The sequence below is a fragment of the Lissotriton vulgaris genome, chromosome 7, assembly GCF_964263255.1.
Source record: "Lissotriton vulgaris chromosome 7, aLisVul1.2, whole genome shotgun sequence".
Classification (NCBI taxonomy): Eukaryota; Metazoa; Chordata; class Amphibia; order Caudata; family Salamandridae; genus Lissotriton; species Lissotriton vulgaris.
Genome location: NC_141695.1, coordinates 1,704,534,225 through 1,704,549,156, shown reverse-complemented (window position 1 = coordinate 1,704,549,156; position 14,932 = coordinate 1,704,534,225). Strand labels below are relative to the sequence as shown.

Here is a 14,932-nt window from a genome sequence, read left to right as displayed (position 1 = left end):
AAAGAGAACTGTGCATTATATTTCCCGCAGCTTCTTTAGTGGGGCTTGATGCGACATTCTACAGGAAGAAGGCACTCAGAGCATACAGTTCAATTGCAATCCATGCTTTATTGGTAAAGGTCTGTTTAGTGCACAGGCCAAGTAATTTGCCACATATTCCTTCAGGAATACATAAACCACTTCCAACCACAACTGTACGAAGCAGGCGCCCTTCCGCCCCTCTGCAATCGAAAATCCTCTTATTAATAAGGTAACCAAATCAAGTGGAGAACAGTACCTTCACAGCGTGGAAATCCATAGGCTCCAGGCACACAGACGTCACAGCGCTGCCCTGTTATCTTTGGAAGACAGCTACACGCACCCGTCACCGGGTCGCACATGCTATGCAGGGAGCCATCAATGGAACACTGGCAAGCTGCAATGCAACAACCACGAGAAATAGAGTTGTGCACATGTATTTTTATTAAAAAAAGCAATTCTAAAACTTTTGAGTTTTACAAAAATAACACACAAATTTAACACCCACAACAGAAACTCATCCAGGTGCTGCAGATTGCATAGCAAAACTGATCTATACCGATCACTTCCGTGTTGCTATATTCTGAGTCAAAGCTACGTACTAATTTCATAAATAGTCAAAACAATCTTCTTGTATTTGCACAATAATTCCCCACAATTGTGATCATGTGCAAAATCATGTTATGCAATATTTACATTTTATTCCATTTATTCCATTAAGTATCCAAGAATAACCAAGCTCCTTGACTGGAGCGATATTCGGGTGAGAGTTCTGGGTCAACCGACAGCCTTACTTCAGGGATGATTGTATAAGTCATTGTTTTTCAATTGTGTGTTTATTTACAGGGTTCATAAAGAACTAACTTGGCTAGGAGAACTAGCTAACAAAGTAGAGAAAGCATTATGGAAATGTAAACTGCCATTAAGGGTATAAAATCATTCTTCCCAGAGATCCATGCAAGTTGTTATTACCAGTGAGGTGGTGCAGACAGGTATCTGTCCATCTTCTCCCCCCTCCCCCACCCAGAGACCAAAAGTCTTTGGAACCGTGTGTGGGCCAGTAACTCCAAGGGGGAAATCAGGATAGACATGAAGCAGGTGGTCTCTTAAAATGCCATAGTCATATTGGGGAGAGGGAAATCCAATATCTTTAAGAGTGTCACAGTATCAGTCACGAGGCTGATCATTACCCACCTGCACAGCTAGGGTAGCCGTAGAAGCCGCGAGCGCACTGGTTGCACGTTGGCCCAGCATAGTTGGGGTGACACTGGCAGTGACCAGTCGGACTACAGGTATTATCCACCGAGCCCCGAGGGTCACAGGAGCAGCCTGAAAAACAAAGAGAATGAGTTTAAGTGAGTGAAAGCATTCTCATGGATGGGGTCACTGAAGAGGAGCGTCCGAGGAGTTCAACACAGAAGAGAGGGAGTTAAGATGCAACTAAGAGCTCTAAGAGAGAGAAGAAGTGATCCAAAGTGAAACTGGAATCCAGCAAGTTAGGCATAATTATGGACAAACCTAGGAGGAGTTTAACAGGTGGAGGCTTATCTTCATATCAGGCAAATCAGTGCATCAGATGACCGTGTTACTTCGCAAATGTCAGCGAAAGGCATGACATCTGGTACCAAGAGTCCAACATCCAAAAGAGATGGGATTCACAATGACAAAGAGGGTGTGAACTTCAGACCAGCAGAGGTGAATGCAAGCTCTTAAACTACATAGAGTTCCTGTAGAGAAGGATGTGAATTGAGAAGCAAGAAAGGAGCCATTACTACAAGGGTTCGAGTTCAGAAGCTTTGGAAAATAACGCTGCTTATAAGATAATTTAGGGTCTGTCAATGCCTTTTTTTTAAAAAATACTTTACTTGGAGAAGTGAAAAAAGCTGGGTCATAGTTGATGGGAAGGTTGATGTTTTTCACCACTTTTAAGGTCCATTTGAAACCTATTCTCTGATTCTGGTGTCACTAACCAAGATGGTTACAAGCATTAGGAAACTCCCAGATCATCCACCCATTACTGAAAGAAAGGCCTATTAAAGGCTACAATCCAGGCAGCAGGCCCTTCACTCCTACATTTAATACCTATATTTCAATATTCCTTTCACCTCTTCCTTGTGCCTGAGTTTTCAAGTTAGTCATCTGCATACTTCCTGGTATCTGGGTACCTCGGGCCTGGTTCAGGGCTGTCACACATGCAAGTAACGTCGCTGACTGGAAATCAATTTCCTACTGATACCCATCCTTCCTCTGGCTATGAACACCTCATAAGAGTAGTGTACACAAAGGTCCTCATACCTTGGCAGTAGGGGTAAGAATGGTATCCCACAATGCACTGGTCACACCGCAGTCCAACATATTCGGGTTTGCAAATGCATCTCCCAGCTGGGTCACAACCCTCTGGCAACGTCCCAACTACACTGCAACCACACACTGTGAAGAAGATAGATTTAAAAAGATTGGTGTAAGGCTTAATAATATTCTGCACAAAGCCACTGTGATCCCACAAATGTTCACAGTGGAGAGGAGAAACACTGCGAATACTCACGCTGGCAGAGAGGATAGTTGAAGAAACCCGGAGCACACTTATTACACGCAACACCTTCAAAGCCACTGCGACATGCGCACTGTCCGTTCTCACTGTCACAGCTCCCATCAAACACGCCAGGGCCAGTGCACTCACAAGCTGAAAGAGAAATCCCATCATTAGTTTAATGTGTAGCCATGCACACGGCTACATGATCAGCAGGCTACATGAATACCCGGTGGCACTGCAGATCCATATTGTCCTGAAAAGGGGAGCTTAGCATCGCAACATTGCAAAGGGTTTTGTAAAACTTTATTGTTGGGGATTGGAAAAAAGCAAAAGTATTTTTTGTTCTGAAACATCACACTCTGACATAGTAGTCCCTGGAGCGGAAAGGAACTACTTTGTGTGCGAGTGTGCGTCTTGTAAAAGAGCAGAATGGCATCACTCGCTATAAAATTAGCCAGTGGCTGATCTGGACGGAACAATTGCCCTTTGCTGTAATGGGTTGAAGAAAAGGAAAACAAATGTGAATGACAGAAAAACAGACCAATGGATGCATTGCTTTGTCAATGCGTTATCATATGTTGCACAGCAATTGACCTGCAGTGCAACATGGCTTGAACTAAAAACAAAAACGGTATACACCTGTTACAACGCATTTGTTACAACGCTATACTGTTACAACGCGACTTTTACAACGCATACCATTACAACGCATTGCGCTGGGGGGCGCTCTAGGATAGGGAATAAGTATAATTTACTATCCAACACCTTCCCTAGGGTCCACGGGGACTGGAGTTAGAATAGTAAATTATACTTACCACTATCCAGCACCTCAAAGCGCTATGCGTTGTAATGGTCGCGTTGTAACAGTAGGTAGTTGTAATAGTATGCGTTGTAACATGGTACATCCAACAAAAACAAACATAACAACAACAAAAATTCTATTATGCATAACTCTTTTAGTTCGAGCCCAGAGGCATCACGCATGCGCTGCACTGCATGCTGTAATCCCTCTGTGGAGTTTGAAATGAAATTAAATGAAATGAAAAGGGGTTTTATAGAGCCCGGCTGCTGCCCTAGGGCATCCAAGCGCACCCACACACACCCATCACATGCCCACAGCCTTTCATTGGTTGCTTGGTCCGCCTTTATAAATTTGATGGTTTTTGTTTGTGAATAGAGTACATTTGTCCTGCCTTGTGGCTGTTTAGTTCCCGCCCTGCGGACTGCCCCTGCTACATGGATTCTTTCAATATGGGCCATATGTTTTGGTACGCGCATGACTTTCTTTCGCCTCTGCTTGTTTTGTAACTTTCCTGTTTGTGTTTTAATTTGCAAGTACCTGTTCACTTTTCTACCCCCCCCCCCCCATTGTCGGTGATCACTTTGTTCATGCTCCCCTCCTGCCATAGTTTGTGTTGTCTTTCTTCCTGCCCCCCTCCTGTTGTCCGTATTCCCTTTCTTCCCGTTTCCCTCCTGCCACAGTTTGTGTTGTCTTTCTTCCCACCAGACACCATAATCTAGCTGGGGAGAGAAGGCGGGCCACATTCAGAGTTTGCCGTACGGACATATTAAATTAACTGTAACAACTCACTGCTTCTGATGTGCACAAGAAGACTTTGGGGCAAGGACTGCAGGCACCATAATCCAGTTGGGCAGAAGGGAGAGGGCAGCATGGTGAGACTGTCGTGCAAGCATAATTAATCAGCTGTAACAGTCCACTGCACAGGCCATGCGCCCGGTGAAAACCGGGCCAAGGCTCTGCCCATCTTTGCCCATATGTGACCGGGCATGGGTCATCCCTCGTAACTCAATCCGCTGCCCACCTGCTTTAATAAGGTAAAATCCCCTTTGTATTTTAACTGTTATATGGACCATCTGTATCCTGATTACTGTGCCTTGTGAATTAAGTACTTGTGAGAGTAGGGGTGATGCCTCAGCTTGTTTTGCAACTTTCGTGTTCACTTTGCTCTCACCCCCCTTCCTGTTGTACACATTGCTCCTATCCCCTCTCCTGTTGTCCGTGTTCACTTTGTTCCCACCCCCCCGCCATACTTTTTGTTGCGATATCACTGCATTTTGTGGTGCACATATTGCAAGGGAGACGCTTGAGCACAAATAGGCTTGTGAAGAGTGACAAGTTGTTTTCACAGGGGTCATCGCTGAACTTTTCTTTCAGCTGTTACTCACGCTGCATTTTTTTTTCCTATAAGGAAACTTTGTTCTCAAATCTCAAAACAAACATTTGCAATGCAATACGTCTTGCATTTGCAAGAGTTTGAGCTATTGGAATTGTAAATAACAATGCCCTTTATCTGTTTTGAAAACCTGCAAGCTGTGCGTAAACACGCACTTTGTACTTATAGTCCTTGCTTACGAGAAGCAGGGCTGACAGTAAAAGGGGTGCAGTTATAGCCAGCCTTGCTTTTCATTAGCAAGGACTAGAAGTACAAAGTGCATGTTTGCACATTGCTTACAGGTTTCTAAAAAATACATAAATAAAAGGCATTGTCATTTACAATGCCAATAGCTCAAACTCATGCAAATATGAGACCTATTGGATTGCAAATGCTTGTTTTTCTTACCTTTAAGCATGCTGCACAGCAAGTAGCCCATGCAGCTATGCAACATATGAAACAAGCATTGGAAATGCAATAGGTCTCGCAGCATTAGAGTTAGTGCTTTTAGAATTGTTTATGGGTTTTTTTGTAAATCTTTAGCATTTTTGTTTCCTGTAGCCAATGCTAAAGAATTACAAATAAAAAAAGCCATAAACAATTGTAAAAGCTCTAACTCAAATGCTCCGAGACCTATTGCACTGTGTGAGGGTGAGGGGTTTGAGGGTGAGTGAGGGTGAGTGAGGGTGAGTGAGAGTGAGGGTGAGTGAGGGTGAGGGTGAGTGAGGGGTTGAGGGTGAGTCAGAGTGAGGGTGAGTGAGGGTGAGTGAGGGTGAGGGTGAGTGAGGGTGAGTGAGGGTGAGGGTGAGTGAGTGTGATTTAGGGTGAGTGTGAGTTAGGGTGAGTGAGTTAGGGTGAGGGGTTGAGGGTGGGTGAGGGGTTGAGGGTGAGTGAGAGTGAGGGTGAGTGAGGGTGGGTGAGGGTGAGTGAGGGGTTGAGGTTGAGGTGTTGAGGGTGAGTGAGGGTGAGGGCGAGTGAGGTGTTGAGGGTGAGTGAGGGTGAGGGTGAGGGGTTGAGGGTGAGGGTAGGTGAGGGGTTGAGGGTGCAATCGATAGAGTGAGGGCGATAAATAGATACATATAGTGAGGGCGATAGATAGAGTGAGGGCCAAAGAGTGAGTGCGATAGATAGATACATAGAGTGAGGGCGCTAGATAGATACATAGAGTGAGGGCGATAGATAGATACATAGAGTGAGGGCGATAGATAGATACATAGAGTGAGGGCGATAGATAGATACATAGAGTGTGGGCGATAGATAGATACATAGAGTGAGGGCGATAGATAGATACATAGAGTGAGGGCGATAGATAGATAGATAGATAGATAGAGTGAGGGCGATAGATAGATACATAGAGTGAGGGCGATAGATAGATACATAGAGTGAGGGCGATAGATAGATACATAGAGTGAGGGCGATAGATAGATACATAGAGTGAGGGCGATAGATAGATACATAGAGTGAGGGCGATAGATAGATACATAGAGTGTGGGCGATAGATAGATACATAGAGTGAGGGCGATAGATAGATACATAGAGTGAGGGCGATAGATAGATACATAGAGTGAGGGCGATAGATAGATACATAGAGTGAGGGCGATAGATAGATAGATAGATAGATAGATAGATAGATAGATAGATAGAGCGATAGATAGATAGATAGAGCGATAGATAGATAGATAGATAGATAGATAGATAGATAGATAGATAGATAGATAGATAGATAGATAGATAGATAGATAGATAGATAGATAGATAGATAGAGCGATAGATAGAGCGATAGAGCGATAGATAGAGCGATAGGGCGATAGATAGAGCGATAGATAGATAGAGTGAGGGCGATAGATACATAGAGTGAGGGCGATAGATACATAGAGTGAGGGCGATAGATAGATAGACAGATAGATAGAGTAAGGGCAATCGATAGAGTGAGGGCGATAGATAGAGGGAGGGCGATAGATGGATAGAGGGAGGGCGATAGATGGATAGACAGATAGATAGAGTGAGGGCGATAGATAGACAGACAGATAGAGTTAGGGCGATAGATAGATAGAGGGAGGGCGATAGATAGACAGACAGATAGAGTTAGGGCGATAGATAGATAGAGGGAGGGCGATAGATAGAGGGAGGGCGATAGATAGACAGACAGATAGAGTGAGGGCGATAAATAGATACATATAGTGAGGGCGATAGATAGAGTGAGGGCGATAGATAGATAGATAGATAGATAGATAGATAGATAGATAGATAGATAGATAGATAGATAGATAGATAGATAGATAGATAGAACATATTTGTTTTGGTATGCATGGTGAATTTCGTTTTGTTTAGTATGAGTGATTTTAATGGAAATGGTCATAACATATTTAGGTGTATTTTTGTTATTGATTAACCCTGGTATGACTTCCGCTTACACCCTTATCATTTAATATGAATGTGATTCACAACTCGGCAATGCAATTGAGGAACCGGTTCTGCTCTCTGGGAAACCCAGGCTTCACAGGTGTTCTTGAAGTCGTGTACTTTATATGTACCAAAAATAAAATACCTTCAAAGTAGATCCTTAGCTTTGTGTCCATGTTCCTGGAGCTGAAGCTAATTACTTCACACGGAGCCCCGAGACAGTTGTCAGTTACATGTCCCTGAGCGATCTTAAGAAACGCTCAAAATGTATTTGACTAAGTGGAAAACTGGGGACAACTCCCCCCTTGTGAATGAATATAAGCCTAAAGCCCGGATCACATTGTGTCAGGAAAGCAGGGCATTGCGAAACATAAGTGAAGGCACGCAGAAAATAAAATCGAAAAGCGGCTGCCATTGCTCAAGGGCAACGTTCCGAGAATGGTGTGTGCAGCGGCCATCATTGCAAATCAAATGAAAGTGAAAGTGCAGACGGCATGGAGAAAGTGTTAAGTGTGTCAGCAAGCATGTGGTGAAAAGCAATCAATGTTTAGGTTGGGGCTCCTGCTCCTAGATTAACAAAAGATGGTGACACAGATAGTAATCAAAGTCCTTCCTGCCGGACTGGTAAACTGATTGCTGAAGGAATGTTTCCCACAAGGAAACAAATCATGGCAGCTGCCTGCTGTTTCCACCTCCCGGGACTTAAGCAAACTACTTTGAAACACACTATTTTTTATATATATAACTTTCATTGTAGTTGTGCACTTTTGAGCACTCACGTGTCTTTTCATTCCCATGTCACTAGTGCACAAGTATCATTTAATTAAGTAACAGTAACAGCGCTTAGACACGTTAGGAATGTGGTATGAAGTGTTATATAAAAGACGAGTTATTGATATTATAATTTGAAACTCAGCCTTTGCTCTCACGTTGTAAGGACTCGGCAGTTTTAAATCAGAGCCACATTTCAAATATATTCTTCGCATTTCCCAATAAAACACAGAATGATCAAAGAGGCTATATATATAACCCCTATACAGATCTTGGTGCTCAAAAATTCATTAAACTGTTCAGCATTCCACTGTACAATCTCATACCTTTCGTCTTCACAAACTCCAGAATACTGCAGACCTTGGGATGTCAACGCGCTGTAATTGCCTACCAATGTCAATTTATCAACCGTAGAAGGATAAAAGGCAGAGTCGGCCCTTACACGATTCAACCCGTCCACACCAGATGTCAGCAACGAGTGTTGAAGCCACTAAGCAAACTACTTTCGAACGCACTATTTTTTATATATATATGGAACTTTTGTAGTAGTTGTGCGCTTTTGAGCACTCGTGTGACTATATTCCTGTGTCACTAGTGCACACGACCCTGCCCTCTGCAAATTTCTGAAAGAGCACTTGGTGGGCGAGTGGGCATTAGGAGTACCAAAGGGCCCATGCGGGAGTGAGGTGGGAGGGCACTACGGGCATCGCTAGAGGTGGGAGGGCATGGCTGGAGGTGGAAGCGAGGTGGGGGTGCTCTGCCGGCATCGCTTGAGGTGGGAGGGCATGGCTGGAGGTGCGAGGGAGGTGGGGCCACTGCGGGCTTCGCTGGCGGTAGGAGGGCATGGCTAGAGGTGGGAGGGAGGTGGGGGGGCACTGCGGGCTTCGCTGGGGGTGGGAGGAACGTGGGGTGGCACTGCAGGCATCACTAGAGGTGGGAGGGCATGGCTGGAGGTGGGAGGGAGGTGGGGGGCACTGCGGGCTTCGCTGGAGGTGGGGGGCACTGCGGGCAACTCTAGAGGTGGGAGGGCATGGCTGGAGGTGGGGAGGGCACTGCGGGCTTCGCTGGAGGTGGGAGGGAGGTGGGGGGCACTGCGAGCATCGCTAGAGGTGGAAGGGCATGGCTGGAGGAGGGGAGGGCACTTGCGGGCTTCGCTGGAGGTGGGAGAGAGGTGGGGGGGGCACTGTGGGTTAGCTGGAGATGGGAGGGAGGTGAAGGGGCACTGCGGGCTTCGCTAGAGGTGGGAGGGAGGTGGCAGCACTGCGGGCTTTGCTGGAGGTGGGAGAGAGGTGGGGGGCACTGCGGGCTTCGCTGGAGGTGGGAGGGAGGTGGGGGCACATACTCTAACATACTAAGTTTTAATTTAACACACTTAATGTGTGCATGATAAAACATAGCACGCAAGCCAACATTTTCAAATTAGATCACAGGGAAGAGGTATGTATTAAAGAATATTTAAAGCAATGTTCTAACTTACTATCTATCTAATGTTCTCCTCATGTATCACTACTGCTCCTATTGTGAAGCGCTTACCTTCAGGTAAAGTCCCGCTATATAAAAATGCATAAAATAAATGTAAACTAAAATAAATAAACTTAGTGGGAGCGAATAGACTTTACACAGGGTTAGCGGATCCTGCGTACAAAGGGCCTTACATTTTATAGGCATAGTTGCGAACAGTTTTTCAATGTAGTGAATGGTTTCATTCCACTATTGTGACGTCGCAAAGCTGAGACCTCTTCGCCGCCCTTTAAATGGTCATCAACAAGACAATGAGGTGGAGCAGGGCGGATAAAACAGGATTAAACGCAGAATTTGCGCTAACGCTGCTGTGTTTAGCCGGGACGGCGCGGAAGCCATGGGTTAGACTGTGAGGTAAACAACAATGAGAAACTGCACAACAAGGGCTGATGAGAGAGGATGGGACAGTGCTATATTTAAAAAATATATATGTCACTGAAATATCTTCAACCTAATAACATCAGGAGTGAGACATATAGTGAAGAGAGTGAGGCGGGGGAAAGGAGGAAACACGGGGAATCGAGAGGGAAAGAAGAGATGGCGAGGCAGAGGGAAGGGGAGAGAATGAGGTGAAGTAAGAGGGATAGGGAGAGACAAAAGGAAGACAGACTGCAACAAACAAGACGGAGGGCATTGCTGTGGGTAGGGGGGGGAGGAGAAGTGCGACACGGCCGCAGCAGGGGGCGGAGCGGGGAGAGAAATGTAATTGACACGGCCGGCCGGTCGTGAAACTGAAAGCATGGCCGGCCGGCCGTGAAAGCCTTTGATGCGGCAGGGGGAAATGCGAGACGGCGGGAAGGGGGCGGAGCGGGTAAACAAAGACGGACATGCACGCGCCCGTGACTTTTAAGGTCAATGCGCATGCGCATAAGCTTAATGCGCATGCGCATTGACCTTAAAAGTCACGGGCACTGCAAGGAATCGCCACGATTCCTTGCAGTGCAGATAAAGAGTGGATAACTCGCAATACTCTCGCCTTGCTCGATGCGCATGCGCATCGACAGGCGAGACCTAAAAACTGCATGACGGTGTATTGGGGTTGGGGGTCGGGAGGCAACCCATTGGAGAACGGGAGAAGGTAGGGTGGGTGGAAATCAATGGCTGGCAGGGGTGGTGGGAGAAAGTAATTTTAGAGCAGGAGGAGGCGGGGATGAAGGAGAGGGGTTACAAAGCAAGCACTCTCTGAGTGCATGCCAGTAAGTAAAAATAAATAAAATAAATGAAATAAGCTGGTCGGTGGAAGAAAACTGGCCACAGGAAGCAGTACTTGGTCCATGCTCCACTTCATGGACGAAGACCCCAAAGACTCAGAAGCCCAGGAACAAGCTGGACACCAGGAGGAGCAGCTGACCAATTTGAAGCAAGGAAACAGGAGTGTTGTGGGACCCAATTATTAGTAAGTTAAGGTAAGTATTGGGCAGGCGTTACGCCCCCATTGAGAGTTTTTTTTCTTATTTTTTAAGGACAATAGCTTTTGCTGACACCACATGCGTGCTATAGGCGAATCCTAAAAATGGGATTCAAATTCTAATGGAGAAAAGATAAATAAATCCCAAATTCCCTCCAAAGCCCTGTTAATATCAGCATTTTAGGGATCCCACAGAACAAACCCTGACTTGTGTTGAGCCACTGACAGATTTTTCAGTATATTCACAAAGATCTTTAGACCCCCCATCTCAAGCACTTTCCACCAGCCCATGTTGAGAGACCAAGAGAATGTTAGTCCTGGACTTCGAGAAATTGGAGGGCTGTGATGTGCCTTTACAAGAAGGAGACACCACACAGGTGGTAAAAACACAGACCAACAATAGAATTGAAAAAGCCACGTTTCCTACACTTGTGTAAATATGCCTTCTTCTCTGAAATTTCAACAGAGACATCAGATTGCGCAATCTGTCAATTTACTCCAACAACGAAGTGAAGGCAAGGATTCTTAAGTTTTAAAGAAACCTTAACCTATCCCTTTTATTTATTCCTGTATGTTGGTATAATGGGTGCGGAGAACCTTAGCTTATATGTCCCATCTCCACACACAGATGCTTCAATTGTATACAAATAAAAAAATCTAAATGCTTCAGTTGCACACAAGTGAAGGAAAACTTGACGAACAGATTTATATAAATTAGGATTTTTGTTTGACTACGGTTTCCTCACATCTGTGCAGAGAGAACATACTGAAGACACCTCCCTGTAGAAAGCAAGGGAGAATGACGCAACACTTTTTGATAATATGCCTAAGCTCTCAAACTAAGGGGAATGTTACCTACCCTGTAAGCATCTGTTTGTGGCATGTAGTGATGTAGATTCACATGCTACGCCTACTATTACAATCTAGTTTCAAATAAGTGTTTCAAGTCACAAGGTGTAATGATTCTACCATTGGCTCGATTGTTAGATTGGGTTTTTTTCCACCCGAAGAGTGAGAATGCAGAAGGAGTGCATATTGGCATCGGTTCCACCGTCAGATTGTTTTTTCCACCTGAAGGGTGAGAATGTAGATGGAGATTCAGGAAAGTTGAGCATGCAAAGGAATATCAAATGAAAAGTAGGAAATGGTGTTTGCAACTAAATGCTTCTGTGGACGAGGGTGTAGCCTGTGAGTCTACAGTACTACATGCACAAACAGATGCTTACAGGGTAAAATATTTTGTTTGTGGCACGTGTAGCTGCAGATACACATGCTGTGCATAGACTGTATAGCACTCCTCCCTTAAAGTGGTGGCTAGCCCAAGGATGTTGCAGAAGACTGAAGAAGTGTATATAAGACAGCTTTCCCATTTCTAGCTTTTTAGAGGGCTAAAACGTCCACTCAGAAATGTTTAGTAAAAGTGTGGCGAGTGGACCAAGCAGCTGCCTTATGTATGTTAGCTATAAGAATATTACTCAAGAAAACCATACAGGCTCCTTTTTTACCGGATGAGTGGGGTCTGGGAGTTCTTTTCATTGCGGGTAGATTTTCCAGGGTCGAGGAATCGATGGAGCACCAAAGGTCGTATGACCATAGAACCAAAGAGAAAGGATACACGACGCCTGAAACCGATGACGAGATACACTGTTAGTTCGTCTGACGAGTAAGAAGGATTTGAGTGGGCCCCGAGAACACCACGCGGAGTAGAACCGTAGTTAAAATGGACAGGTCTGAACCCGAATGTGGAGAAAAAACAATACAACAGTGGAGTCGGTACTTATGTGCATTACCACTAAAAGGTGGCGTCACTATACCTTGTGACTCGAAAGACTTCTTCAAAGAAAAATGACTTGCACACGTCCAAACCCAACACTGGATGGCAGAAGTGTGCACAGCATGTGTGTATACAGCTACACATGCCATTAACCTTTAGCTACAATTCACTTTACAATTGAGTTGACCCAAAAAAACTCTTGGTAAAGAGCTTGGAAGAGAGCGTTATATACTATGGCACTTGTAAAAAAACAAAAAAACAGACAGGATATCCTTCATGTTTGTGATGGTGTAACCCATCCACCAAACTCTAAATCAAACCCTCCATAGTTTACACACAATATTATACTACAACTCGGATCCTATGCAACCAATCCGCTTTGGATCAGAAACTACATAAGAAAGGGTTAATTACCCACCTTGGAAGAAGTTAGTGTGTTTGTTGGCTAGTCACCTTGGAAGAAGGCAGTGTGTTGGGTTGTCACCCACTTTGACAGTAGAATATCTGTGGGGGGAGCGTTCATTTTAGCAGTCGGTTGTGTGCGAGTTATAGTACTTACCTTGGCAGTAGGGTCCAAAGTGTCCGGCTGCACAAGATTCACAGTGAAGTCCCTGGAAGTTTGGTTTGCACACACAAACTCCAGTGCGGGAATCCTTCCGGCAAGCATTCCCCACGGTCCCGGCGGCACTGCAGTCACAGTCTGGGCAGATGCAAAAAAATGTGGTCACAGGTTAGAAGGGGATACAGTGTGGAAGTATTCATGAAATTTAACACGAAAAGGGTTGCAGTAGACAGAACAGGAGAAAGAAGGTGAGTGAAAAGTGGAATGGTGTCGTGAATCTGGAGAAAGTATTGGTTAGCAGGTAGTTCACAAGTAAACATATAACTTCTACAGTGTAACAGTCATGTCACTGGTATGCCGAAGCACTGCTTCCACACCATCAGGCACTCTCCTTCAGTAGGACACAGTGCAGCTCAAAGACAATCAGTTCATCATTTGTGTGTCTTTTGCTTTCTCGCTGCATCTCCACTCCAATGCGCACTGAACGCCCACATCACTGATACAGACTTCAGACCCACATCACTGACTTACACTGTAGCTACAAATCACTGGCATAGACTGAGGCTGCACATCACTTTCATGCTCTGTAGTCTGCATCTCTGGCACACGGTGCAACTCCACGCCTGCACAGGGTTGAATCACATCACTGGCACATGGTGTAACTCCACGCCTGCACAGGGTTGAATCACATCACTGGCACACGGTGCAACTCCACGCCTGCACAGGGTTGAATCACATCACTGGCACATGGTGCAACTCCACGCCTGCACAGGGTTGAATCACATCACTGGCACACCGTGCAACTCCACGCCTGCACGGGGTTGAATCACATTACTGGTACACCGTGCAACTCCACGCCTGAACGGGGTTGAATCACATCACTGGCACACCGTGCAACTCCACGCCTGCACGGGGTTGAATCACATCACTGGCACACGGTGCAACTCCATGCCTGCACAGGGTTGAATCACATCACTGGCACATGGTGCAACTCCACGCCTGCACGGGGTTGAGTCACATCACTGGCACATGGTGCAACTGCACGGGGTTGAATCACATCACTGGCACATGGTGCAACTCCACGCCTGCACAGGGTTGAATCACATCACTGGCACATGGTGCAACTCCACGCCTGCACAGGGTTGAATCACATCACTGGCACACCGTGCAACTCCACGCCTGCACGGGGTTGAATCACATTACTGGTACACCGTGCAATCCCACGCCTGCACAGGGTTGAATCACATTACTGGTACACCGTGCAACTCCACGCCTGCACAGGGTTGAATCACATCCCTGGCACATGGTGCAACTCCACGCCAGCACGGGGTTGAATCACATCACTGGCACACCGTGCAACTCCACGCCTGCACGGGGTTGAATCACATTACTGGTACACCGTGCAATCCCACGCCTGAACGGGGTTGAATCACATCACTGGCACACCGTGCAACTCCACGCCTGCACGGGGTTGAATCACATCACTGGCACACGGTGCAACTCCATGCCTGCACAGGGTTGAATCACATCACTGGCACATGGTGTAACTCCACGCCTGCACAGGGTTGAATCACATCACTGGCACACGGTGCAACTCCACGCCTGCACAGGGTTGAATCACATCACTGGCACATGGTGCAACTCCACGCCTGCACGGGGTTGAATCACATCACTGGCACACGGTGCAACTCCACGCCTGCACAGGGTTGAATCACATCACTGGCACATGGTGCAACTCCACGCCTGCACAGGGTTGAATCACATCACT

At 46.0% G+C, this 14,932-nt stretch overlaps 1 protein-coding gene across 2 annotated transcripts in view; it reads right to left on the bottom strand.

Annotated features, from left to right (window-relative positions):
* LAMA5 (laminin subunit alpha 5) overlaps nt 1–14,932 on the bottom strand; it is a 398,257-nt gene that overhangs the window by 183,468 nt on the left and 199,857 nt on the right. For both annotated transcript variants that reach the window (XM_086932859.1, XM_086932860.1), the window contains exons 12-16: nt 13,162–13,302; nt 2,564–2,701; nt 2,314–2,448; nt 1,213–1,347; nt 278–415 (exon numbers count right to left, since the gene is read on the bottom strand). In XM_086932859.1, coding sequence (XP_086788985.1) covers nt 278–415; nt 1,213–1,347; nt 2,314–2,448; nt 2,564–2,701; nt 13,162–13,302 — 687 coding nt within the window. The remainder of the gene's footprint in view (nt 1–277; nt 416–1,212; nt 1,348–2,313; nt 2,449–2,563; nt 2,702–13,161; nt 13,303–14,932) is intronic.